Source organism: Plecotus auritus (genome assembly GCF_963455305.1).
Source record: "Plecotus auritus genome assembly, chromosome: 4".
NCBI lineage: Eukaryota > Metazoa > Chordata > Mammalia > Chiroptera > Vespertilionidae > Plecotus > Plecotus auritus.
In genome coordinates, this window is record NC_137775.1 from 78,631,336 (window position 1) to 78,657,385 (window position 26,050).

Sequence of the window (26,050 nt, forward strand, 5' to 3'; positions counted from 1 at the left end):
CTCTCACAATCTGGGACTGCTGATTCCCAACCGTTTGCCTGCCTGCCTAATTGCTCCTAACTGCTTCTGCCTGCCAGCCTGATCACCCCCTAACTATTCCCCTGCCAGCCTGATCGACACCTAACTGCTCCCCTGTCGGCCCGATTGCCCCCAATGGTCCTCCTCTGCCGGCCCAATCACCCCCACTGCTCTCCTCTGCTGGCCCGATTGCCCCCACTGCCCTCCCCTTCCAGCCCAGTCACCTCCAATTGCCCTCCCCTGCTGGCCCGGTTGCCCCCAACTGCCCTCCCCTGCCAGCCCAGTTGCCTCCAACTGCCCTCCCCTGCCAGCCCAGTCACCCCTAACTGCCCTTCCCTGCTGGCCCAGTCGCCCCTAACTGCCCTCCCCTGCAGGCCTGGTACCCCCCAACTGCCCTCCCTCCCCTGAAGGCCTGGTCGCCCTCAACTGCCTTCCCCTCCAGGCCTGGTCACCCCCAACTGCCCTCCCCTGCAGGCCTGGTCCCTCCTAACTGCCCTCCCCTGCTGGCCTCTTTGCCCCTAACTGCTCTCCCCTGCAGGCCTGGTCCCCCGCAACTGCCTTCCCTCCCCTGCAGGCCTGGTTTCCCCCAACTGCCCTCCCCTGCAGGCCTGGTTGCCCCCAACTGCCCTCCCCTGCAGGCCTGGTCCCTCCCAACTGCCCTCCCCTGCCAGCCCCATCACCCCTAACTGCCCTCCCCTACCGGCCTGATTGCCCCTAACTGCCCTCCCCTGTAGGCCCAGTCACCCCCAACTGCCCTCCCCTGCCAGCCTGATTGCCCACAACTGCCCTCCCCTGCCGGTCATTTTGTGGCGGCCATCTTGTGCAAAGGCATGACGGTCAATTTGCATATTACCTCTTTATTATATAGGACATAGATTTTTAAAGTGAAGTGTGGCAACTTCTTTTTTAAAAAAATATATATTTTTATTGATTTCAGAGAGGAAGGAAGATGGGGAGAGAGATAGAAATATCAATGATGAGAGAGAATCATTGATCGGCTGCCTCCTGCACTCCTCCTACTGGAGATCAAGCCCAAAACCTGGGCATATGCCCTGACCGGGATTTGAAAGTAAATAAACAGTGGCAATAAGCAAGCCCACACAGTGAATTTTAATCTTAGTCTATAAACTCTGGGCTATGATACATCACTTTTTTTTTTTTTTTTCCCATCTCAACTTAGATTCTGACTCCCAGTCTCCCAGGCCTGGTGCTTCTCACTTCCTCCATCTCAGAGTTCCTTTTTAAGGTTCTGCGGTCTTATAAGATGCCAAAGTGTCAGGAAATAGGAGGGAGCATCAGTGCCTCCACATCCCCGTGACTGCTCCATAGGGCCTTTCAGGCTGCTCTTACTCTCAGGACACAGGGATCTTCGGAAAGCACCTTGTATCTATGCCGCCCTAGACACACCAGGCACCCATGTCTCTCATGTCTTTTGTGATTCACCAAGTCCCCTGCTCCAGGACCCACAGATGTTCCCTCTCACCCGGCGGGGGAGGGGGGCTCTTTGTAGGTTGGGAAAGTCTAATTCTCCAGAGCCCTCTTCCCTTTTCTATAACCTTAGCCTCAACCGTGTTAGGGTTGTGGAAAATAAAAGGCAGGTATGCTTGCAGCCTATTTCTGCTTCCTGCCCTGACATGTAACTTTCCCTAGGGATAAAGCAAGGAAGGGCCAGGTCTGGCTTTATCTGAGAGATCTACTAAAAGGACAAAAGGAAGCGGGAGGTAGCTCTTATTACAGATGGAGAGGGCTTTGGGTCTCATCATGTTGTGGATGGATCCAAGTGATCTAAGACTGGCATGTGCAGCAGATCTTAGGGGAAACCCCAATGTTAGTTAAGGGCATTTGTAATGCACTTGACATCCATTCCCCAGAGGGGAGGCTGCAATTGAACTGGTTGCCACCATCCAGTAGGAAGCAGCCAGCTGGGCAGTTTTCCACCAAATCAACTCAGAGGCGGTGGACCTCCTTGCGTCCAGGAACTGCTCCCTGGTGCCAATCAGTGATGGCTGTGGCTGCAAGGTTATTTCCACTTCACACACATGGAACAAGCCCTGTTTTCCTCAGAGGGGGCAATGGAAGTGCCCGGCGCTTCGGGCTTCATGGACTTCGCTTCAGTGCACTAATAAACACTGTTTTTAAAAATGAAAAAGTAATTCTCCCACTTGATTGAAGTAGTAATTGAAGTGAGGGGACAACTATATAAATGCTGCTGTCAAAAGCAATTTTCTGAAGTCTCGTGAATGAAGACAGGTAATGAAAATGAAGGGATAAAGACACAACCCTGCTTATGTTTCAACAGGGAAGAGTTAAATGTAATTGCTTTTTTAAGCTAACATGTTTATACGTTTTTGTTGTTATTGTCTCCAACAATGGGGACAATGGATTTAAAAGAAAAAACAACTGAGGTTAAAAGCAAAAAGAAAGAAAGAGGAATGTATTGGAAAGATACAAGGGTGTTTCCAAAGAATTGAAAATTCAATAACCAAGCTTGGGAAGGGTAGATATGTCTTCTGAGTTCCACTAATAGAGTGACCTACTTCCAATAACTTCTCGTCTCTGCGTTTCTGTTTGTTGTTTCATATTTCCTGGAGTGACAATCACATTGGTTCAACTGGAGTTAGTCATCTACCCTTGAGTCATGCAAGTATGACTGGGTAATACCACTTAATGCTGAAATTTACTTAATGCTTTCTACATTTTGGGTATTGCTCTTAGCACTTTGCAAGTATTTTATTTATTCCACCAAAACAACTCTGTGTCTTACATACTACTACTTATTATGTTTCCCATTTCTCAGATGAGAAAACCAAAGACCAGAGAGGCCAAGCAGTTTTCGAAGATCATACAGCTTTTATCCAACATTTAATCTTCGGCATGACACGCCCATATTTTTAACTTTATAACCAGGTAGGATAGATAGTAGTTGAGGTTTGGACTCTGCATACATCCTGTGTTTTTACCTTAGGGCCCCACATGAGTGATCATAGACGACATCTTCTTTCCAACAGAAGTCAGAGCCGTCTTCCAGCTGTCTGAAGTCCTTGACCTTAAAGCCTCCTCCGTGACCTAGACAAGAGCAGGAGAGACATGTGGAGAGCAGGGTTGACTGTGGGTAGAGGCAGGAGCAAAAAAGCAGGAATCAACAGCAGTGGGGATGGGTGGGTGGTTCAGCTGGATACATGAAGAACATGAGCCAGCGTTTTCTGAGTCATACAGTTCAGGGTCATTTCCTGAGCATTTGAAATGTTAACCAGGGCCCTTGGAGCCAAATCCATGGAACAGATGGAGAGATCAGCACTTGGACATCAGTAGGAACTTGGCATCACCTAATTCTGTTTGACACTCATTTAACTGAGATCTCTGGGTAGCCTTCTTCCTTTTGTTTAGTTTTGTTCCTTTCCCTCTAGTTTTCTTCTCTTTATTTTTTAAATGCCCCCTCCCTAACCCCTCACCCCAGCCTCCTTCCTTTACTCTCTGAAAGCAACAATGTCGCCCATTCCTTAATTGATGCCAGAGCCCCAAACTTATTTGCCTACAGGGTCAGGTATCATAAATGAATGAAGTGGGCCAGGCAAGGATTGTGTCAGACCAGAAAGCATATGCCCTTTCTAATTAGGGGAAACTACTACTAGGCCCAGTGTTCCACATCTGAATTTTAATGTAAAATTCCCAATTTTTAAATGTTTGCCATTCATTAGTTTTTTTGTTGTTGTTGTTGTTGTTGTTTTTTAAATGAGCAGGGCAACCACAACACATCTGCAGGATGGCTCTACCAGCAGTCAAGTTTGGATATGGTACTGTTTGAGGAGTCAAGGAGGTGGGGGACACCTATATCTCCATCCTGGCTTCCAAAGGGATTAGATTCTCCAGTCGATTTCTTCCTCCTAATTGACTTTATAGTGGAAACCACATTTTATGTATATCTTTATATTATTCCACTGGAAGACATACGTGTCAGCCTAATATATAAAAATGATAATATTTAAATATGGGTTGACTATTTATGACCTTTGCTCTCCCAGTTAGATTTTAAGCTCCTCCAAGACAGAAGATGGTGGGTGCTTAAGACATTTTTAATTGACTGATATAAATAAACATCCCTTTAATGTCCAAGGGACTTCTAACTACCGCACAATACTGGCTCCACCTTGTACTAGTATAAATAAAAACATCTCTTTACGGACTCTCTAGTTAAAGAGATGTTTTCAGTTTTTGAGTTTGTCTCCTTAATGTATTTCTGTTTTCTGAGACTATTTTCAGTTATGCTTGCTTTTCTCTTAGGCAAATTATTTAAAATTCCCTCCTCAGATTGGAAAGACTATTTTCAGATGTTTAAATACAAATGAATCCTCGATGTCTCTATTTCTATGATTTTAATATGATTGAATTAAGGTAGACTTGCAAAATTTTAGAAAAGTTTGATGTTTTGATACCTAACATAGTTTTCCTTTTATTTGTAATCTATTTGGGGAGAGGATTTATGGAGGGGTAGGAGGAAGACATAGGACCGAAGCATCTTAGATTTTCATGGAGTAAATTTGACATTTCACTCAGCGAGGGCTTGGTTCCTTGGAGTCGGAAGGTGTTCACTACCACACAAGGCACTCCTTCCCACTTTTGAGTAGCATATTTTTGGATGGGTTTTCTTGATTGTGAACTGACACCTGTCTCTGGTTGTTTCCATGCTTTGGGCCTCGTTCTGAGCACAGAACAAGTCTAATCCTTTTAGGTTTCCCCAAATAAGATGGTAAGATCATTGAGAGCTGTGAGTATGTTATAGGTTCCTCCCGGTACTTGGAAGACATTTTAGAGCACTTAATAACATGGTTGAGAGCACAGGCTTTGGGGTCAAAAAGACCCAGATGGAAATCCTAGCTCCCCCACTTTGTTCTGACAGGATGACTGTGGACAAGTTACTTAACCTCCTTAAGTATCTGTTTCCTTATAGGATTGCACTGGGTATTTAATAAGGTAGTGAGTGAAAATGCTTAGTACAGTCCCTGACTCCAGTCACTCAGTAAATGATGTGTATGGTTAGAACGGGCTGCTTGAATTGAAAGGAAGTCTTGCCGAATATCTTAGTGCTAGGTCAAGACTGCCTAGAATCTGAAGCCATGCTCTTCATGGAAATGAGTCTTTGATACTTACCTCGGAGAGCTTCTTACACAGACAGAGGAAAGTGGTGTTGGAATTTTCCTCCTTCGTGTGTCCCAACATATAATACCAAGGGATTATATCATCACCTAAGGATATGTTTATTGATTTGAGACAGCGAGGAAGGAGGTGGGAAGGGGAGAAAGAGAGAGAAACATCAATCGATTGATCAGTTGCCTCCTGTACGCACCCCAACCAGAGGTGGAACCCACAACCTAAGTATGTGCCCTGACCGGGATTCGAACCTGCGACCTGGTGGTGCACAGGACAGTATTCCAACTAACTGACCCACCCAGCCAGGGAACAATGTAGAATCTTTATATCCTATAAAAAAACTGTGTCCTGAATTCTGGAGGACTTCTTTCATAGGCTGATGAACTGGGCTTCTCCTCCTGGAAAGAACCTTTGACTTCTTTAACTATTTTCTCAAAGCCTCCTCCCTTGAGTCAGATCCAAGAACCTTCCAGCTTCTCCTCCCGCTGACCTCCTTTTCCTCTCTTGCTCCACCCAGGCTCCTCTTCCTTTCTGAGTTAAAGGCTCCCATGAATCTCCTCTAAAAGGAGAGATTAAGAGCCAGCTGAGGTCTTACCAACCCGGAGAGCCCTCTCCCTCTTACTATTTAAAGGTGTTTTTTAGTTGAGAGGCTAATTAAGAACTATTTATTTGATGATAGAGTATTTGAATTATTTGGATAGTTTTGAAATTTTAAACTAAAACAAGCACCTGGTCCCCAAATTTATCATCACTGATATTGTCTTCAAGGGTTAAACACACTTCCTTATTTTTCCTTCTGTTTTCTTCTATATCTATTTATTTGTGGTAGAAATTGTATTCCCTGAAATCTCTAAAACTAGATAATATGCTTTTGCTTTTTGACTTATTTCCAAATAAAAAAGCTAGTGTATAAGGAAGGATAGTCTTGGGCCACACTGCCGGGGTTCTTGTTCCGGCATTAAGAAGGGTTCAGCAATCTGGAGAAAGGCTGTGTGTAATTTAAGTAAGAGTCCAGAGACGAAAGATAATTTTGAAAGGCATTGGGGGTCAGAGGAGCCTAGCTAAAGAAACTAAGTTCTCCTTGTCTCAGGACCCCTTGCTTTTTATTAACACAAATTGTCCTAAGGCAAGGTGGAGATATACACTTCAAAGGGTAGGGTTTAGTACAGAATCCATTGTCAGATTGGGGAATTGCCTTCGGTTGTTCAGGTATTTGGCCAACAGGAAGCAATAACATGTAGATTAAGATGCCCTGAGCTGTCTGGCAGCAAACAGTAAATTTAATGCATCCTTTTCAGGTTTGGGGAAATGCCTTTAGCCATTCCAACAGGCGATAACATATGTGACACAGCCCTTGTTAAGTCCCCAATTTCCATCAACCTTTTGATGAAACTCTTGCAATTATGACATGCTGGAACTGGCTTCCTGCACACACCATGTATTTTATACTATATGTAAGAAGTTAGTGTTTGTACTTACCTAATCAAGGGGATTTTAAACAAAATTGGACCTTCATTTTTTTCTAAATCTTTATGTCTTTTTTGTTTACATAAAATATAAAATATGATTTTCCCTCCTTTTTAAAAAATATTTTTATTCATTTCAGAGAGAAAGGGAGAGGGATTGAGAGTTAGAAACATCAATGATGAGAGAGAATCCTCATAGGCTGCCTCCTGTACTCCCCACACTGGGGATCGAGCCTGCAACCTGGGCATGTGCCCTGACTGGGAATCAAACCATGACCTACTGGTTCCTAGGTGGATACTCAATCGCTGAGCCATGCCAGTCAGGCTGATCCCCCACCCCCTTTTATTGAATTTATTGGGATGACACTGATTAACAAAATTATACAGGTTTCAGGTACACACTATGATAATGAGCCAACTGTGTGTTCACCAGACAGTATATTAAATGAATAACAGAGGGGGCCAGGGGTTGAGCCTTTAACTGATGTATGTGCCCTTGACCAGAATCAAACCCAACCCTTCAGTCAGCCTTAACCACTGAGCAAAAGCAGCTAGGGCAAAACTTCTTTTATATCCTTCTGTCTAAACCTATGCTTAGGACTGAGGCAAGCGGATGGCCTTTCTCTGGTGTCTTGTCGATATAGGCCAGCACTTCATATAGGCCAGTGCTTCTCTAAGTGCATGTGAGGAAAAGCTATGAGAAAGTGCTTAGGTGGACCTTATCACTGTGTACTTACAACTTGGGGATCTTGAACTTGTGAAAACAGGCCTACACTTTAAGTGACATTAAAAAAAAAAAAAAAAAGAGCAAGAAAAAGGCCTTTTGTGTCTCCCTCACAACAACAACTTTTTATTTTGAAAATATTTAAATTTACAGAAAAGTTGAAAGAGTAATACCATGTATACCTTTTGTTAACCTGTTGTCACTTTTACTGATTTTTTCTGCTTTTATTGAAAAAATTAAAAATAAGCGCAGACATTATGAATTTCTTCAGCCTGAATCTTCTAGGTTAAGAGCACTTTCCTACATAACCACGATTCACGTTCAGATTTTCCCAATTGTCCCTAACATATCTTTTTTTGCTTAAACAAAACAAAACAAAACAGACCAGAATCCAGGCAAGGTTCATGAACTTGTTGTTATGCTTTTCTTTGTCTTTGTAAATTTAGAATAGCCCCTGGTTTTTGGGTATGTATGTTTCATGACATCGACCTTTTTGAAGAGGGCAGGACAGTTAATTTGTAGAATGCCCCACAATCTGGATCTGCCCAGTTGTTTCCTCATGTGCTTTTTGTTTTTAAATTTCTTTTTTGGTAAATTTTTCAAAATATACTTAAGGGAATATACGTAAATCATAAGCATGCAGGTTTGTGGAAGTTAACTTCCCGGCCTCTGGACTCTAAAAGTCTGCCTATTTTGCAAACCCTTATCTCTGCACTTGTTTCTGCATTGCATTTAGAGAATGCCTAGAGCAGAGGCAGTTTCCTGACACTTTCCTTCAGCTCTGGGTGCTAAGGCTGGGCGACTTCCAATTTAGGCAGTTCCATTGTACTTATCTCAGATCTCCCACCGGGGTTTCAATTAGAGAAGTTATTGTTTAGTTCCCCTTCTAAAAGTGTTGTATTATGTAATTATCCTGGCTTAGGAGATTTGGGTTGTTTTTAAACCATGTGAATGAATTGGCTATTAAGAAAGTCCTTTTAAAGGTCATGGTGATCTAATTCAATTGTTTAAACTGCTTTAATAACTAGGTTGCAATAAGACACAAAACAGGTTTTTGTTTTTTTGTTTCTCACAAAATAGCATTATCTATCTATCTATCTATCTATCTCTCATATGTCTCTTTATTTTGGTTGTAGAGATCCAACATTTTATCTAATAAAGAGGTAATATGCAAATTGACCATCACTCTGAGACATAAAATGGCCACCCCATGTGGACACAAGATGCCGCCACAAGATGGCCTGCAAGGGAGGGAAGTTAGGGGAGACCAGGCCTGCAGGGGAGGGCAGTTGGGGGTTCCAGGCCTGCAGGGGAGGGCAGTTAGGGGTGACCGGGCCGGTAGGGGAGGGCAGTTAGGGGCAATTGAGCTGGCAGGGGAGCAGTTAGGCATCGATCAGGCTGGCAAGGGAGTGGTTAGGGGGAGATCAGGCTGGCAAGCAGAAGCAGTTAGGGGCAATCAGGCAGGCAGGCAGGCGAGCGGTTGGGAGCCAGCAGTCCTGGATTGTGAGAGGGATGTCCGACTGCCCATTTAGGCCTGACCCCACTGGGATCAGGCCTAAACAGGCAGTTAGACATCCCTTGAGGGGTCCCAGATTGGAGAGCATGCAGGCTGGGCTGAGGGACACCACCCGCCCCCCCCCCCCCCCCCGTGCATAAATTTTGTGCACCGGGCCTCTAGTAAGTCTATAATGGCTCACCCTCCTTATTAAAAAATAAAAGACCAAATGTTAAAAATATTATAACGTGTCAACTTTGTCTTTGCTATCTTAATTACCCTTTCCCCAACTTTGTCTTTGTTATCTTAATTACCTTTTCCCCTCTTTTCTCGGACTCCAAAGCTCTTTCCTCTTTATCTTGTTCTCAACACACATGCCAAATGGTGATGACAGATGAGGGTGTAAATTGGGGTCTTAACCTGGGGTTAGTGGGTCAATGGACCCTTTAAATTTACATGCATAGTGGGTGTGTGTTTACTTATGAGCTTTGTTTTGGAGAGAGGTTTCCATAGATTTATCAACTTTTTAGGAGGATCTTTGGGCCCAAAATGGTTAGGAGCACTGGCTTAAATAGTTACTTCTTTCTGGAGCCTTTGATATTTTCTCTGACCCCTGACACACTTTTTTTTATTTTTAGTAACCTTTTTGTGTATTTGTTTTAGATTATAAAATTAGAAGGAATAAAATAAAATCCATTTATAGTATCAGTCATTACCCAGAAATAACCATTGAATATATATTGATACATAGTTATCTATCAACCTATTAATCTATCAATCATCTCTGTTCACCTACACACACATTCATGCACAGATTAAAAACAAAAAGAATAATTCTATATGAATTTTTTCTACTTTGCTAAATGTAGATCAATAACATTTTTGTTTAATTTCTGCAGAGTAGTCTGTTGTATGGATATATTGTAATTTATTTAGCCCCTTATTGATGGACACAGATATTTGTATTTTAACAGGAATCAAACCCTAGGCAACAAGAATAGAAGAAAAGACAGGAACTTGGGGCTTTTGCTGGTCACAAGCGCCCTCTTCCTTTGTCTTACCCTTCCAAGCCCCACATCAAAGGTTAGGCTCTGGACTTTGGGTCAGAGAACATGTTTGCTTTTTCCACAAGAAAGGAAAAGAAGAGAGAAATGTACTCTTACACTCTTCCCGCTAAACCCCAAGATAGTGACAGGAATTGGCAAGTCATTTCAAATCAATAAAGAGTATAATAGTTTTAGATGATCGATAGATTTCCAAGCAGCTTTATTTAAGATATCACTTCTCAACTTTTAGTGTTCAAATGAGCCTAAATATATATAGTTTACCTAAAGAAAGCGCTCATAAAAATTATTGTGGAAAAAAATCGAATACTTTAATTGTTAAAACGCTTGCATCATATAACCCGGGAGAGACTTTACCACATATAAATATGTATGATTTCTTTCATTCTCTGTGTGTGTGTCTCTATTTCTCTGTGATATATTGCTGAAAGAGCTGTTGCTGATTGTCTTTTCTTTCTTTTCTCTCTTATCTTTTTACCAAATGACACTACCAGATTAGAGGCTGCACCAGTCAGCACCCTCGGGTCCAGGGCTAGTAACTGTTCCCATCTGGCTCCCTGTGATTAATGGTGTTTATGTCATAGCGTGAATAACATTTTGCTGTTCAATCAGCTGAGACTCTGGCCATTAAAAAAATTTACTCCACAAAAATCAATAACCCATGGTTTTTGGAAAGGGGCAGTTTTCTTTAACAGTTATTCTCTAAGCCTGCTTGTAAAGATAAACAAATTACCATACCCATTGAAAATAGTCCAGGCAACAAGAAGAAATATAAGCTCACAGATAAAGGATGACCTTAAGTAAGGACAGGTAGGAAGCCTTTTTAAGGAAGACAGAAGGCAACCAAAGACACCCGATACCCTGGTGAAAGTCTTTAGGAATGTCACCCGTTTTCACAGATCCAGCCAACAACACAACCTCAGACCGCTCAAGACGAGTTTCCAGAAAAGCATGGAAAATAAATTAGCTTGATGATAGCATTCTGTGACCGACTTACTGCCACTCACAACTCTCTATGGACTTTAGCTACAATACAGAAAATCAATTTTATTTATTTATTTGCCTCAAGTGTTCCAATTACAGTATTGCCACTTAGGAAAAATACACAAACTCTAAATAAGTAAATTTGCCAAGGTGATGCCATTTCAGGTAAAATAAAATGGAAGATTGCTTTTTCAAGAGAGAATATAGGTAAAGATAAATCTTAGATGCTTTATTTTGCGGGAAATGTTGTGTACTTTTAAAATGATCGTGTTGACCACGTGTAGCAACATGTCTGAATAGGGTCAATGATCCTGATGCTCTTGTAGTTTATTTCACATGCCTTCGGTGAGTGCTTTGGGTTGTTGCTCACACAGCCTGTTTTTGCTGTGGTTGACTCTGCTTTTGTGCGCAGCTCAATGTTTTGGCTCACACTGGATTATGCCTCACCGATTTACGCCCATAACTTGCCATCTTAGGCATCTGTGGCTGCAAGTAGCATTTTAGGAATTCGAGTTATACCCTTTTGGCATCTTCACCATGAGCTTCAGCAAAGAGAAATTCTAAATGGGAACGTGAAGATTTCCCATTATAGTTTACTTTATTTTTCGAGTTCACAGCCCAGATGGTCAGCATCCTTGTTTTGATTGTAAGCTCTCTAAATAATCACCAACGTAACCCAATAAATAAAGGGAGGAATGACATTGTGTGGCTCTTCTCTGCACAGAAGATAGAACCCCTTTACGCACGGGATGGCCCTGCAGATTGCTCCCGCTCCATGAAGAGATGGCTAACCTTCGGCAAAGTGCTGTGGTAAAAGCATCCTGTTTCCCGTCCCACCGTGTGATGACCGGGAGCTGAGAAGAGCTCTGTTTCCTGTCACCACACTGCATCATTCTCATTTACGTGATTGGCAGCCATTCCTTTGCTAGAAGTTTAAATGATCCCAAGAACTCTAAACCGAATTCAGATGTTTGTTTATTGGAGCTGCCTCAGGCTTCTGTAAACAGGCTTTTGTGCTCTCCCAGTCTTAAGAAAAGGCTCTTCTCAGAATCGGCCCTTCCCCCCTCCCTGCTCTTTTCTGGTAACCTGCTTCACTTCAATGAAGAAAATCCAGTAAAGGGCACAGGGGCTCAAAGCTGACCAGAAAGGAGACGCCAGTGGTGGGGCGACCTGAGACGGAAAGGAATCGGGACGCCACATCCTGCATTTGTGCTTTTGTTTTTGAAACTTCGAGTTAGTTGCCTTAATGAATTAACCAGCAGTCTAGTCATGGAAAATGTTTCTCCCGTCCTGGTGGGGGAGCCAGATACTATAGATTTGCAACAGGAAGGCTGTTGATTCGGGCTTCATTGTTGGGCCAGTCATTGGCGAGCTGGTGGCCAGACCGCAGGCCACACACTCCTGTGCAAATCTTCCGTGGACTGGAACTGCCTGGGTATTGTTTGTACTGTCGGAGTCGTGGCCAGGAAAAGATGGTGAGCCTTGGCTTTCATGCCCCGTCTGTGTGTCCCCTCAGCGCTGAGCGGGGTGCAGGATGCCGGACTCAGCTGGGGGCAGGGAGGGGGTTGTCGAAATCCGGAGCGTGTGTGAGTGCTTTGTGGTTAATGCTTTTTTTCTGTGTCATCCTCCCCAGAGTTCCGGGAACGCGTCCTACCGCTGCTCTATGTCTTCCTCTGCGGATTTTTCCGATGAGGATGATTTCAGCCAGAAATCTGGCTCCGCATCTCCAGCTCCCGGAGACACTTTACCCTGGAATTTGCCTAAACATGAGAGATCGAAAAGAAAGATCCACGGGGGCTCGGTGCTGGACCCGGCCGAGCGGGCCGTGCTTAGGATAGCAGGTAAGGGTATGGGGAAGGGATGGAGCCCGGAGGAGAGTTGCGGAAATTCACCCATCAGCCCCAGGGAGGGTAGTGGGGGTGGTGAGGGTGGGAGGGTGCCCAGTACATCAGCTCCATATCTGGGAGCTGATCCACTGGGCACGGATTTGTGCTCAAGGTGGGGGAGGGAGATGACCATATTTACTTTATGCCCCGATTTATCGATAGAGCGATTTGCCCTGCCTGCTGGTGACTAAGCTGTTTGGCCCAGCCTTTTGGCTGGATGAATCGATACCTTTGAAATGCAAGGAGCTATTTACACACATCTGCGTTAAACTTTCCTATTTACATGCAGTAGCCACCGTGGCAACCTCAAAGTACAGTATGAACTCCAGTAATCACTTGTGTGTTTGCTGGAAGCTGTGAGAGCCTTCATTTTCGTCTTTGCCCAGGAGCACTGAGCGACGCAGATTTAACCGGGGTAGAGTCCCGGTGTTTGGTACCCAGGATGCAGAGGGTATTCCAGCAACTCAGATGCCATTTCTTTCTTTCTTTTTTTAGTGTAGCATCTCCGTTAGCATCATGTAGGAGCTTCGGAGGGTTTAGCAGTCATGCATTCCTGATTAATTAATATATGGGAGGTGCCAATGTTTCTGTTCTGTTAACCGGTGTTCCCTTGCACTGGCCGTAAAAGTCCAATCAGAAGTGATGGCTCATCTTACCTAGTTGAAAGCTGAGAACACCTTGGAAATCAATCCTCCCACCTGCAGGGCCTGTGTGGTTTGTGTGTATGTGTTCTGTGCAGGAAAGTTGCTTCCTGGGGTGGTTGTCCCTCCCTTCCTTCAATATATATATTTTTTCCTCTTGGAAATGGTTATGGGGTAGGATGGGGTATGTTCTTGGGGCTCTCTTGCAAAGGCCAAAGTCCCCATGTTTCTCCAAATTGGCTTCTGCACCCAGCAGGTCAGCCCCCCCTTTCCTCCCCATCTCCTACTCAGCTCTGGGCCGCCTCCCACCCAGTTTGCTTTGCTTCCTTCTACAATGCAAAGTTGGTACTTTATCTTCCTCTGAGGGGCTGTAGGGGACTAGCCAGGATCCCAGCCTCCCTGGCAACTGAGAGTGTCCCTAGAGTCCCCCCAGTGGGATTTTCTGATTACAGGGAAAAACAAACAGCGCCCAGCCAGCCATTCTCTGTTCTGGGTTTCTGGGGCAACAGCCTGAGCTTCTTCTGGCTTCCCTTGTGAGATGCTGGCTGGTCTCACCCAGGCTTTTGGAGTAGAGCAAGGGGAGGAGGAGGCAGGATGGAGGACAGAGAGACTGTTTGAGATCCAAGGGAGAGTGAACAGGGGTGGCTTGGGGAGCTGGGGCGGACCTGGCTCTCAGTGCCCATCTGGAGTACCCAAAAGTGTTTAGTCACTGAGGCCTGACTTCTTGCCCTGATGAGATACCCCCCGCCTGAGGCACCAGGAGGGACAGTGCTGGTGACTGATGTTTGGCTCAGCAGAAAGGGAAGACGGGAAAGGTGGATGGGGAGCGAAGTTGGGGTTTTGTGCAAAGCCTGGATGTTGGAATGGGAGGCCTGTATTCCATACATTTTTATGGAAGGTAGAAGGTGGCTTCTGGCTTGAGTTTTGATTGTGGTGGCAGAGGTGGATATTTTGATTTAGGTAACGAAGGAAGGGGATTTGAAAGAATAACCGTGCAGGTGTGTCTGGAGAATGAGAGTATGTAAACTGAGGGAGATGACCCTGCAGAAAGCCAAGGGGAGCTGGTGGAAGTAACTTGAAGTGTACGTGCAAAGTGCGGAAGAACTCGGGATGTCATGGACAAGCAGACGCTGATGCTAGTAGACTGTAGACTCCATGAGGGCAGGGGCCATGCCTTACTTTTTTTTTGTAAAATGTTCATTGAGTGATTTGTGGGATAGCTACAAAGTTAGTGGCAGTTGCTGCACTCGAGACCTCAAAGTGACATACTTTTAAGATTATATTAATCGGCAACAAAATTAAACAACAAACAGAACAAGCAGCCCTAGTATGGAAGTGTGCTACTTTGTTTAAAATAAATATTGGTAAAATGCTGTTTGCTACACAAGTCATAGTCAATAATCATACATGGAACGTAGACTTGGGGGCCAGTTCATAAATATCTATGGCTAAAATATGAAATTCAGATGTATTATGTGTGAAATTTGTCACTGATCACCCAGTGTGAGGATCAGGGAACAGGCCTTCTGAGGGAATTTGGTACTGAGGATAGTCTGAAAACATACTGTTAATATTTCCACTTCTGGGGGTTGGGGGGGGGGAGCGGGAAGAGATTAACCAATGAGCTTATATGTGTATATGCATAGGCCACAGACAGACAATAGTGCAGGGAATGCCTGGGGAGGGGAAGGAAGTGGGGTGGAAAGGGTGAGTGTGGGGGGAGGGGACATCTGTAATACTTTCAACAATAAAGATGAAAAAAAATAGATTTTTTATTTCTAATTTTATTAGACATTTTCATACTCTGCCTAAAGCTCACCTTATCTCTGAAATTCATCCCTAGTAAGAGATGGGGTGAGGTTCTGACATGTATGAGGATGTCTATAGTGTTCATTACTTAGTAATAAAGGATTTAAAAGTTCAATATTTTTTTGTTTTTTAAGGGCATAACAATAGAATTGAATATGAAAATGTCTAGAGCCAAAAAAGACCAGATGATCTGTGGAATGCCTTCATGCACTCACATTTTATAAATATTTATTGAGCCTCTGGAATAAAATGAAGAAAAGCACACAGTTCCGCCTTTAAAGAAGTCATAGTCTAATATGATAAATGGATGTGCTGGTAGTAAACATGGTGTGAGAGATGAGGTGTAATGGCTGTAAGGACCTAATAGTAAAAGAACCCAGAGGAGAGTCTAATTAACTTGGATAGAGAAGGGCAGGCATGGGGGCTTCCTGAAAGGTTTCTGAGGGGGAAGTGCCACTTGAGGTGAGATTTAAAGAGCCTGATGGAATTAGGGTGAAAGGGAAAGCCATTTCAGAGGGCTGGGAACTACAGGAACAAAGATAGGGAGGATGTGTAGCTAAAGCATGGGGTTTGGGACAGCAGAAACTAGGAAGGTGCATGCGTGCAATACTGAGGAGATTGCACTATTTATACTTAAGTGGTGGGAACAGCTGAAAGATTTTTAACCCATGCAGTGACATCATCAGGTTTACATTTCAGAGAGTCTTATTGGTGATGGTGTCATATGTTGGACACTTTATGTTTTTAAAAGTGCTTTTGCATTTATTATAGTTTCTTCATTTTAAAGTCGTAGAGTATAACATATGCCTCTCCTATCTCTTAGAGGGGTCAATGTGAGAATAAGATAGAAGAATATAAGGAAATACCCATTGTATAATGCCCTTTACATAAAAACAATACAGATCTGTTCTTAGCTACAGGATATCTTAAATTGAATTTTTCAGTCTTCCAGTGCCTATGAGGGTACATGGTTTATCATTGACAATGCTATATTAAAATACAGGTTTTTTGGTTTTTTTTTTTTGGATCTCATGTGAATTCTCTGAAGTAAGCAGAATCAGGTAAGCTCATCTGGCCAGGAAGTGGTAGAGCTAGGATCTGAATTCAGGCAGGCTTGACTCCAGAGGCCCTGCTGTGCTTCTCCTGCTTCCCTAAGGAATACACTATTATTATCAGCAGTTTGTCCCAATATTGCCAATTCCAAGAATGCACGGGGCAAAGGCTGTTTTTGCAGACAACCCTACATGCTGTTTCTGTTCATTTTGACTATCTCCTTAAATGGACATTTAAAATCATTTAAGTGTGCACTGATGATATTCATAAAACTGGGTTCTACTGAGTATCAATCTCTGATGAAAACTCGGACTATGCCCTCAATGACCTTAGTCATTGTGAGAGAGACAAGGCAGTTTTGAGAATCTACATCTGTACATATGGAATGACTGTAAATGGTCTGTAAATGGAATGACTCTTAGGAATCTAATTGCTAACCCTCTCACTTCACGAAGGTATCCCATACGATGTGTTTGTTACTTCAGGAACTAATAATGTTCACATAAATGCCTATCAAGTTGCAAGAAAACTCTAGTGACCCTAAAGGCTCAGTGGGACATGGGATCAAGCTCAGATTATAAGCTAGTGATCAGAATAGAAAAGAGAGATGTGGTCTTGCAGGCCAATTGCTGAGGAGAAGTAAAACTTCCCAATTCAAACTTAAGGTTTTTTTTCAAAAGTACTCACCTCCTTCTAAGAGTTAATGGAAGGAAAATGGTCCAGATTCACAACACTGAAAAAGGAAAGAAAAAATAATTCATCAAGGACAAAGGGTTAGTATATATGAAAGGAAGACACGAGGAGGGAAGATGTGGGCTAGAGGTGAAGTTGTCATAAGTCAGATGTTGAAGCCTGGCTGTGTGGCGCAGTGGTTGAGCATGGATCTATGAACCAGGAGGTCACAGTTTGATTCCAGTCAGGGCGCATGCCCAGGTTGCAGGCTCTACCCTTAGTAGGAGGCTTGCAGGAGGCAGCGGATCAATGATTATCTCATCATTGATGTTTCTATCTCTCTCTCCCTCTCCCTTCAAATACCTCAGATGGTGAACAATGAGCTAGTTTATCCAATGATAATAATAGCTGACACTTATAAAAGCTATTTAATATGGCAACTTTAGGAGGTAGGCACTGTTATCCCCATTTTACTGATGAAAAGAGGCTCAGAGAGGGTAACTCGCCTGTATCAGAGTTACTAAGGACCCAGGATTCCATCCAGAGCAGCCTGACTGCATCGATACTCTGAAATATACCCATTTACACGCCTGGGTACCAACTGGCTCCCCCAGTGGACCCTTAAACTCACCTACTTTAGCGTCTGATTTAAATGAATTGTACCCATTTTTATTCAAGTTCAGTACTCACCAGTACTGTGGGGAATGACTACTGGTAGAGAGGAGGGAGGTGACAGTCAGCTGGGCTGTGGCCATCGCGGAGCCCAGTGGCAAATTCGCCGGCTGGCTCTGGGGGGCGGAAGGGAGGGACCGCGGGCTGGTGCTCCGGCCGCGGGGTGGCCGAGCGCGCAGGCGCAGACACAGGGCTGTCAGGGCCTGATGCGCGGGGCCACCTGCAGAGGCCGCTTGCTCTGCCCCGAAATGTGCCCTGGGCGTGGACCCCCGTGCCCTTCCCACTTCGTGCTGCCACAGAATGACCTGAGTCCTTACGTGCCATAAGCTGGATTACAAAATGTATTTCCCTCCCTCCTCCCCGCCACCCCTACCCCACGGAGAGTGGCCGGCTCCTCCGCTGGGGGCTGCACACAGCGGTGGCCGCGATCTGCGGCTTTGTTGTTTCCCAGGCACCTGTTGTGGGTCCCAAATAGAAACCTCGTCCTTGGGGATCCGGGGAGGCCGGCCAGTGTCCGGGGGTGGGCGTGCTTGGCTGCGCGGTCCACCCGGTGGGCGGACCAGGAGAGGGGGTCTGGGGCGCGCGGCTCAGCCTAGAAGGGAGGGGCCATCGGCGCCGGGTCGGAGCCCAGCCAGCCGGGGTGCTGACCGCCGGGTTCGCCCCCTCCCTTCCGCCCTCCTCCCTCCTCCCTCCCTCTCTCCCGGGCGCGGGCGGGCGAGTGTCTGCGGCGCGGCGGCCAGGAAATGCCGCAGATGCGCCGCGCAGCATCCCGAGCGGAGGCAGCGCGCCTGTCCTCCCGCACGGCCGCCGCGGTCTGGGTCGGGCCAGGAGCAGGCGCCTAGCGCACGGCCAGGGCGGCGGCCGCGTTAGCTCGGAGGGTCCTGGCGCCTGCCGCCTGCCGCCCCGGCCCGTCCCCACCCGTCCCCGCCGTGCTCCAGGCTCCTCCGCTGCGCTGGTCGTGGCGTGGCGCTGTTGTCACCGCCCCCGAGGTCGCCGAGATTTGCTGCTGCTGAAACCCAAGAGCGACTCTGGCTCCCCGGCAGCGGGCGGCCCAGCACCGCGGCCAGCCAGGGGGCCTGGGCGTTTCCTCTGCCGGCTCGGCGCCCGCCGCCCCCCGCCGGCCCTCGCCCCCGGCTCTGCGTCTCCGGCTTCAGCGCTCTCCCAGCTTGCCGCTCCTTCCGCTTTTCCCGTTCTTGCTGACTAAGACACTGTGCTGTCCCGGTTCCGAGGGGGAGAGGGGAACTGGCCAGTCATCGCCCAGATAAACTTGGGCATGGCGGGGTACCTTTCCCCAGCCGCTTACCTGTACGTGGAGGAGCAGGAGTACCTCCAGGCCTACGAGGATGTCCTGGAGAGGTACAAAGGTACGTGGCTCCCCAGCTCGGGCTGCAGGGGCTGGACACGGACCAGCCGGGTAACGGTTACCTTGGCTTAACCAGAGCCACCGCTGTTTGCTGAGGAGTAAACAGGTGTCTGGACCAAATCTGAGGAATGAACCCTTACGTCCTTTTGGATGAGATTCGGTGCCCCCAATGCTGGGAGGGTGGTGGGGTGGGCGATGGGTCCGGAGACGCCCTTGGGGGGTGGTGGAGTGGGAGGGAGGGGTTTGGTTTCCAAGAAGCACATTGCGTGTTTTTTTGTTTTTTTTTCTCCCTTGTAAATGCTCTTAGCACTAGGCGTAATCATAATTCTCCCTGGGAGGGTGGATTCCGATTAATTCTCCATGGGATTACTAAGGCATTGCTGCCCTCGCTTGGCACAGGGTATTGGTTAGCCTATAGAAGAGGTTCTTGGATTCTTAAATGGACTATTTCACCGCCGAGAGCATCACCAAGTCGTTTTTCTTCAAAATGACTTTATTTGACAAAAGTTTATGGATTGAGACTATATATCTATCCATATGTATCATAAACATTATTTGACAGTGTGATGCTGTAAGACTTTAGTCAGTGAGACTTGTAAATTTAAATGTAAAGGAGTATATTTTGAGATGTTATTCTGTCTTTTCCTTTGTGTTTGGGAAATTCTATGTCAAACTGGTAAATATATTTCTAGTATTAAGTTTACATTGACTTTATGGTGAAATATAGCATTAGACAAAGTGCACCTTCGCATCTTAAAGGGCCTTTTTGTCTCAGGAAACTATTTTTCAGTATGTACAGAGGATCTCTTACGGTGGCTCCTAAAACACTCTACACCCAAAGGTGGATCATAGAGTCTTAATGTGTTAATAGTGAATAGTAGCCTGTTTCATAGATTGGGTTCAAATGATTTTGCATCTTGAATCTTTGCTTTGGTTTAAGATACCCAGTTTCTAGAAATTGAATGGGGGTTTTATGGTTAAAATGCACATATTCATAGTTTTCTATTAGTTGGAAGTAGAAATATAAAATCCTGAATTTAATATTTGAATTCCAGATCTCCAAAAAGCTCAAAACTCACCCACAAATGTGTTTTATCTCTTTCTTGAACATGTTTTATTACTGACATGCTTTTAATCCATGTAGAATTTTGTAAACAGTACAATCAGAACTCCTTTGTGCCAACACCCTTTTGTGTATAATGCTGCCACTGAGCAAGTGCAGCGATAGTTTAGGCTAAAGCACATTTGTAGAATTTGTGTACGTACATATATGCACATGTAATATGCTCATGGCTTTATCTGTCTTTCCATGTAAAAATAAAATTCTTAACCGGCTGTCTCCAGAACTTTCCAAATGAGAAATATCAATATAGACTACTGTATTTATTGAAGACATATGCCTGTGCTCTTTAAAGTCAGCAAAACAAAGTCTGAAAGTCCTAAAGGATATACATTTTTTATTTTTGAAAGAAATTATAGTTGGATGAATTTTTTTGTCCCATCAAGTATTACATCAGTGACACATGGGTGATTTCAGGTAACTTTGAAAACTAATGTAGCTCAAGTGCTGATTTGACTTGTCCGGATGAAGCAGACATTATTTAAAAGCTTTTCTTCATTTGTTTTTAGAAGTAAAAGGAAATGAAAGATGTATAGGCCATTACAGTTCTCACTACACTGCATTTTAATTTTACCCTAATGATCAGTATTGCACATAACCAGGTCCTTTTCCAAACATATACTGCAAAATTTTGCAGAAAAAAGTGACTGTTCTTACCTTCATTTTCTTTGTGGCTTTAAAATCAATTTGTACTCGGCTTTACAGATGTTCTATATTTCATTTATGTTGGAAAGGAAAGTAAGAGTATTGGCCAGTGTATTACATGAAAAACTGGAGACCTGGAAAACTCATTGTTTCCTGATGTTTTGAAGCCAGTTATGATTTCCCATCAGCATCCAATACGATGACTTCACTACAATGCTTATTATCCTGATGACTTGCTATGGGGGCTGATCTAATCAGAAAAGAATGGTAGGCTTTGAACAGGGAGTGTCAGTTCACTAAACTTTCAAAGTACAGTTGCTCATTTTCTGAAATCATGCATTGTTCAAAACATTTTACATTCCCACTTGAATTTAAGAGGGTTATTTTGATTTTTATTTCTGGCAAAGTTTCTTGGTTACAGAATGAGTTTGCATTGAGCTAGAATATTATCAGGTTGCCATGTTATCATATGCCCAGCTGTTGAATAGTGCTAAGTGGTAGAGTCAGCTGGAACCAATTCAAAATCTGTCTGTTGTCAGAAACATAGAATTATAATCTATAATGTTAGCATTTAGGAGTATTAGATTCAGAAGCTGAGAGTTTTGTTAGACTTAGTCCTCAGACAGCACTGGGAGGACTTCAAACCCAGCTCTCTGTAGAAAAACAAGAATGGGGGCGAGTAAGGCCTAAGTATTTATGGTGTGGCCTATTCTGGTATCTTGCTTTGGTCCTTGACTTCTGAGTGAAAATAGGCAACTGTTCGCTGAATTAGAATAACACAGAAAGAGCTATTTGCTACAGAGGGGCATAGTGTTCTGATTCATGTTCTAATCCTTTAACTTATAAACTAAGTTCACACCTAGAATGTTCAGGGATTTGATTAAAAAAATCACATTACTGATACCACAGTCAGGGTGAATAAAGGCGTTTATTTATGAATAAAACCTTTTTAATTATTTATGCTAGAAATATCCACATTAGTAGCTTTCTTTCATATCTGTAGTAAATTACCCAGTCTATTTGTCATAAAAACATTTTTTTTTGTAAATTAGCATGAAAGAGACAATGTTTTTCTTGTCAGTGTAAGGAAACTAACCTATATGCTGCTATTATAATGAACTATTATATATTGTTATTAAAATTAATTAGCTGTCACTTTAATCTGTGAAATTCTGTGCTTTGAGTCTGCCATTAGAAGATTTTTATATTCTCAACACATTGTTACTTTTTAAAATATATGTGAAAATGAGATCATTAATGTGAACCCAATAAATTTTATTCAATATATTTTAGACTTAATTTAAAAAGCTAAATTACTTTGGTCCAGAACAATGGATATTTTCCCCTTGACCTGGAAATTAGTTGTTCTCAGACAACTGTAAAAAGTGTTTCATTATTATTCTCTATGAATAATAGAGAGAATACTCTGTTACTTGTCTATACTATCACTAAAAAACCCTCTTCGATTATTTAGAAAAAAGTCAAAATTTTCTGTTTTTCACAAAAAGTTTAGAGGAATTCCTTTAGTCCCTTCTGCCAATAGGGCAATCTAATTCTGCTTATGTTCATGGTGTCAACAGGAATTGAGACCCACTCCAACTGTAGTTTTCATTTTCAGTTCAGTTTTATGTCCTAGAGATATGTGATTGGCAAAAAGCCTGTCTTTTTACAGTGTAAACCAACTCTGGTACCAGTGGAATTGAAAGTTGGAGAACAGTAATCTTCCCATATCTACCGGGGATACATTCCAAGAACCCCAGTGGATACTCAAAGCCATGGGTTACAGTATTGAACCCTATACACTATGTTTTTTTCTTTTACATACATAGTAGACTTTATGGTTTCTCTTTGGCATGTCAAATAAATTGCATCATTACTATTGTGCTTTGGGCTACAGTTGATCTGATAACCAAGGTGGCTACTAGGTGACTAACAGGCGGGCCGTGTATACAGAGAGGAAAAACGAGGATTCACATCCTGTGCAGGATAGAGTGGGACAGGAGATACTTCATTACACTACTTAGAATGGCGAAAACTTGTGAATTATTTATTTCTGGAATTTTGCCTTTCATATTTTTGGACTGTGGTTGACCTCAGGTAACTGAAACAATGGAAAGTAAAACCATGGATAATGGGGGACTAATATATAAAGGTCTCCGGGAATTACTCCCCCCATCCCCACCCCCCCAATCAGATATTATACAGTTTAGCTCAGAGGTTTTCCGTTGGTTTCCAGGATTCGGCAAAAACTTGATTTCTAATTTCATCTGCTCATGGCTTAGTGGTCAGTTGTGTAATAAGTGAACTTTAACTGTGTTGCGTCATGACAGTGTTATAGTGTAGCTACTTGAAGCAGTATTAGTCTGGGCTTTTTCTTTTCTTTAAAAAATGCAATAGGCTTCATGTGGTGATAAGTGTTACTGAAGATTTTTTTTTGGCTGTAACGGAAAACAGATGATGATGCTTAACCAAATAGATGTTTGCTTTTTCTCAGGTATTGAGAGGCCCGAGGTGGACAGGCCAGGGCTGTGGGTTTTCTCTATTTGCCAATAGGACCCAGACTCCTGTATTTCTGCTTAGTCACTTGTCGTGCATCATGTGGTGGCTCTGTAATCACCAGAAGGCTGCTTCCCTTCCAGCCCTTTGTCTTAATTCCAGGTGCAAGGACAACAGTTGGTTCAGCCTCTTTTTTAAGGAGCTTTTTTAGAAGCCCATTTAGCAATTTTCACTTGTATCTCATTGGCCCAACTGTTCCAGGGGCCACTGCTCTCTGCAAGGCAGACTGGAAAATAGAGTTTTAGGTTGGCCCCACTTAGAGCCCTGAACACAATTGAAGTTCTGTTTGAAAGAATAAGGAAAGAATGGGTATTGGGTCTGGCACACAGAGGGTAAAGTGTCTATCCTGAAATTGGAAACTTAAAGTTCGGACACATTAACATCCATAAAAACGTATTTGACTTCACTGACATTGGAGAGACCCTCTGAGAGCTCCATTGAAGTCTCTGAGGAGTTTCAAAATGACACGAATGTTTTATAATGTTATTACAACACGGATTTGAAAAGTAATTTCTACCAAATAATCAGGATTTAAATGGGCCAAAGAACTTGTTCATTGCTTCACATTATAAGAAACATATATCCAGTACAGGAGTGTAACCGGTTATTAGGTACTAGTGGCCCGGTGCACGAAATTCATGCACATTAAAAGGAGATTAATTAGAAGAAATAATTTAATATTGCTATTTGCCCTTTCTCTGTAATAGAAGTGTCAGAGATGAAAGAAAATTAGTAAAATGTATATGAAAATCTTCCTCCTTGTCAGAGTCTGGGGCACACCACAGGACCTAGAGTCAAGTCCCCGCCCACCCACATGCACCTCAAAATCGTGTGAGACCCAGACCCAGCCAGGCCCCCCTGGGCTAAATCCAGACCTGGCCAGTCCCACCCTTGTCAAGCCCTGCTGGGCAGGGGATGTAGCCTCAGGTCCCCTGGCCTGGCACCGGGAGGGGGCACAGCCTCAGGTCCCCTGTCAAGCCCCACCAGCAGGGTGGTGCAGCCTCAGGTCCCCTGTTAAGCCCCGCTAGGCAGGGGGTGCGGCCTGAGTTCCCCTGACCCAGCACTGGGGGTGCACCTTGAGCTCCCCCGTCAAGCCCCGCTGGGTGGGGAGCACTGCCTGAAGTCCCCTGTTAAGTCCTGCTGGGTGGGGGATGCGGCCTGAGATCCCCTGTCAAGCCCTGCCGGGTGGGGGACACGGCCTGAGGTCTCCTGTCAAGCCCCACTGGGGCAGGGGAGGGCGTAGCCTCAGGTCCCTCCTGATTGCTCATTAAGGCTCCTTATGGGAACTTGGCCTCAGCTATGAGTGCTGCCATCTTTGTGACGGAGTGATGGTTAATTAGCATGTTCCCTCTTTATTAGATAGGATTGTTAGTGAATTTAACTCTGAACCCCAAATACCATACTGATTCTCCTTTAGTTTCTTTTGTTCTGACTTAGCCTTATACAGTTATCTCAACATTTATTTAGTCAGGGCCTTTTTAAAAGCTTTATGCTACTTACAACTTTTTTTTGGAGCAATTTGGAGAAGCTTTTCTGTCTCATTGATGACTTTAGGTAATAAATAACATGTAAGGAGAAGTGGTGAGAACACTTTCTTGTCTAACTGCTGTTTTGTAGTCAGGCAAAGCAATGCTTGTGTTCCTGCCTTTGGGTCACGTGTGCTCAGGAGTCTGGAGAATTTGACCAAATCACCTCCATGAAATTGCCGATTGTAAAAATCCCTGAAGCTGTAAAGGGGACAAAAAGATGAAATACCTAGGCACAATAATATATTCCTTTCTGTTTTCATTCCACAACTGAATATAGAAATGTATAAATGCAGTCAGATGACCTGACCCTATAAGCCTAATGAATGAGTTGAGAGAAGATCTGTAGTTGAGAATCTTTAGTATTTAATATCAATTAAAAAGAAACTCATGTCTTAGTTACATGGAACTCCTCTCTATAATGGCTGTTGAAGAAAGACTTCTGGGTCCATTTCTCAGCTCTTAATTTAGGGATCACATTCTATCAACTTCCAAAGAGAAATTCCAGGTTTTTATTTATTTATGTTTGGCCTACCCTTTTAATGCAATTTTTTTTGGTGCTATTATTTCCCACCCTACTTTCATCTCTCTCAGAAGAGGAAGCAAATAATTCTGCCTGGATTGGTTGATGGGGAAAGTTTTGTACTTAGGGTCAAATGAGATTTTACCCTGTAGGGAAGGTGAAGATACCATTGAGGAAAACACCAAGAGGAGAGACTGGCATGACTTCTTCATTTCATGAGCATAACCACAGAATCTGTTTGTATGCTTGGCTAAAGTGCATGGTAGGTTTTAAAAATGGAGTGGATAGAAGTTATTGGAAGATGCAAATGGGTGAATATGGAGGGTTAGGTTGGATAGGTTGGATCAGATTAGAACGGGCCTGAATACCACACGCAAGACCAAGTTTGGGGTTTATTCTGTAGGTAGGGAGGGGAACCTTGATGATCTTTAGCAGGATATTACCAACGAGTTAAGTTTTAGAGAGATGACCCTAGTAACACTGTGGAGGATTGAACAGAAGGGAAGATGCAGGAAGCAGGGAGACAAGTCTTTAAAATTCTGGGGCTTGGGATGGAAGGCTGGATTCAAAAGAAACTTCAGAAATTGACAGCACAGTTGACTGGTTAGTTCTATAATGTGTGGACAGGAGGGATGCAGCAACCTCTGTGTTGAAGTTATATTTGAAGAAGCTTGGAGAAATTTCT

At 43.9% G+C, this 26,050-nt stretch overlaps 1 protein-coding gene across 12 annotated transcripts in view; it reads left to right on the plus strand.

Moving 5' to 3' along the window:
- DST (dystonin) overlaps positions 1-26,050 on the plus strand; it is a 458,265-nt gene that overhangs the window by 81,092 nt on the left and 351,123 nt on the right. For 9 of the 12 annotated variants that reach the window (XM_080664697.1, XM_080664701.1, XM_080664693.1 and 6 more), the window contains exon 4: positions 12,533-12,740. In XM_080664697.1, the coding sequence (XP_080520823.1) occupies positions 12,533-12,740 (208 nt within the window). Of the gene's footprint in view, positions 1-12,532; positions 12,741-18,326; positions 18,997-26,050 lie in introns of those variants that run through there. The other 3 variants (XM_080664700.1, XM_080664694.1, XM_080664695.1) reach the window with 1 other exon arrangement.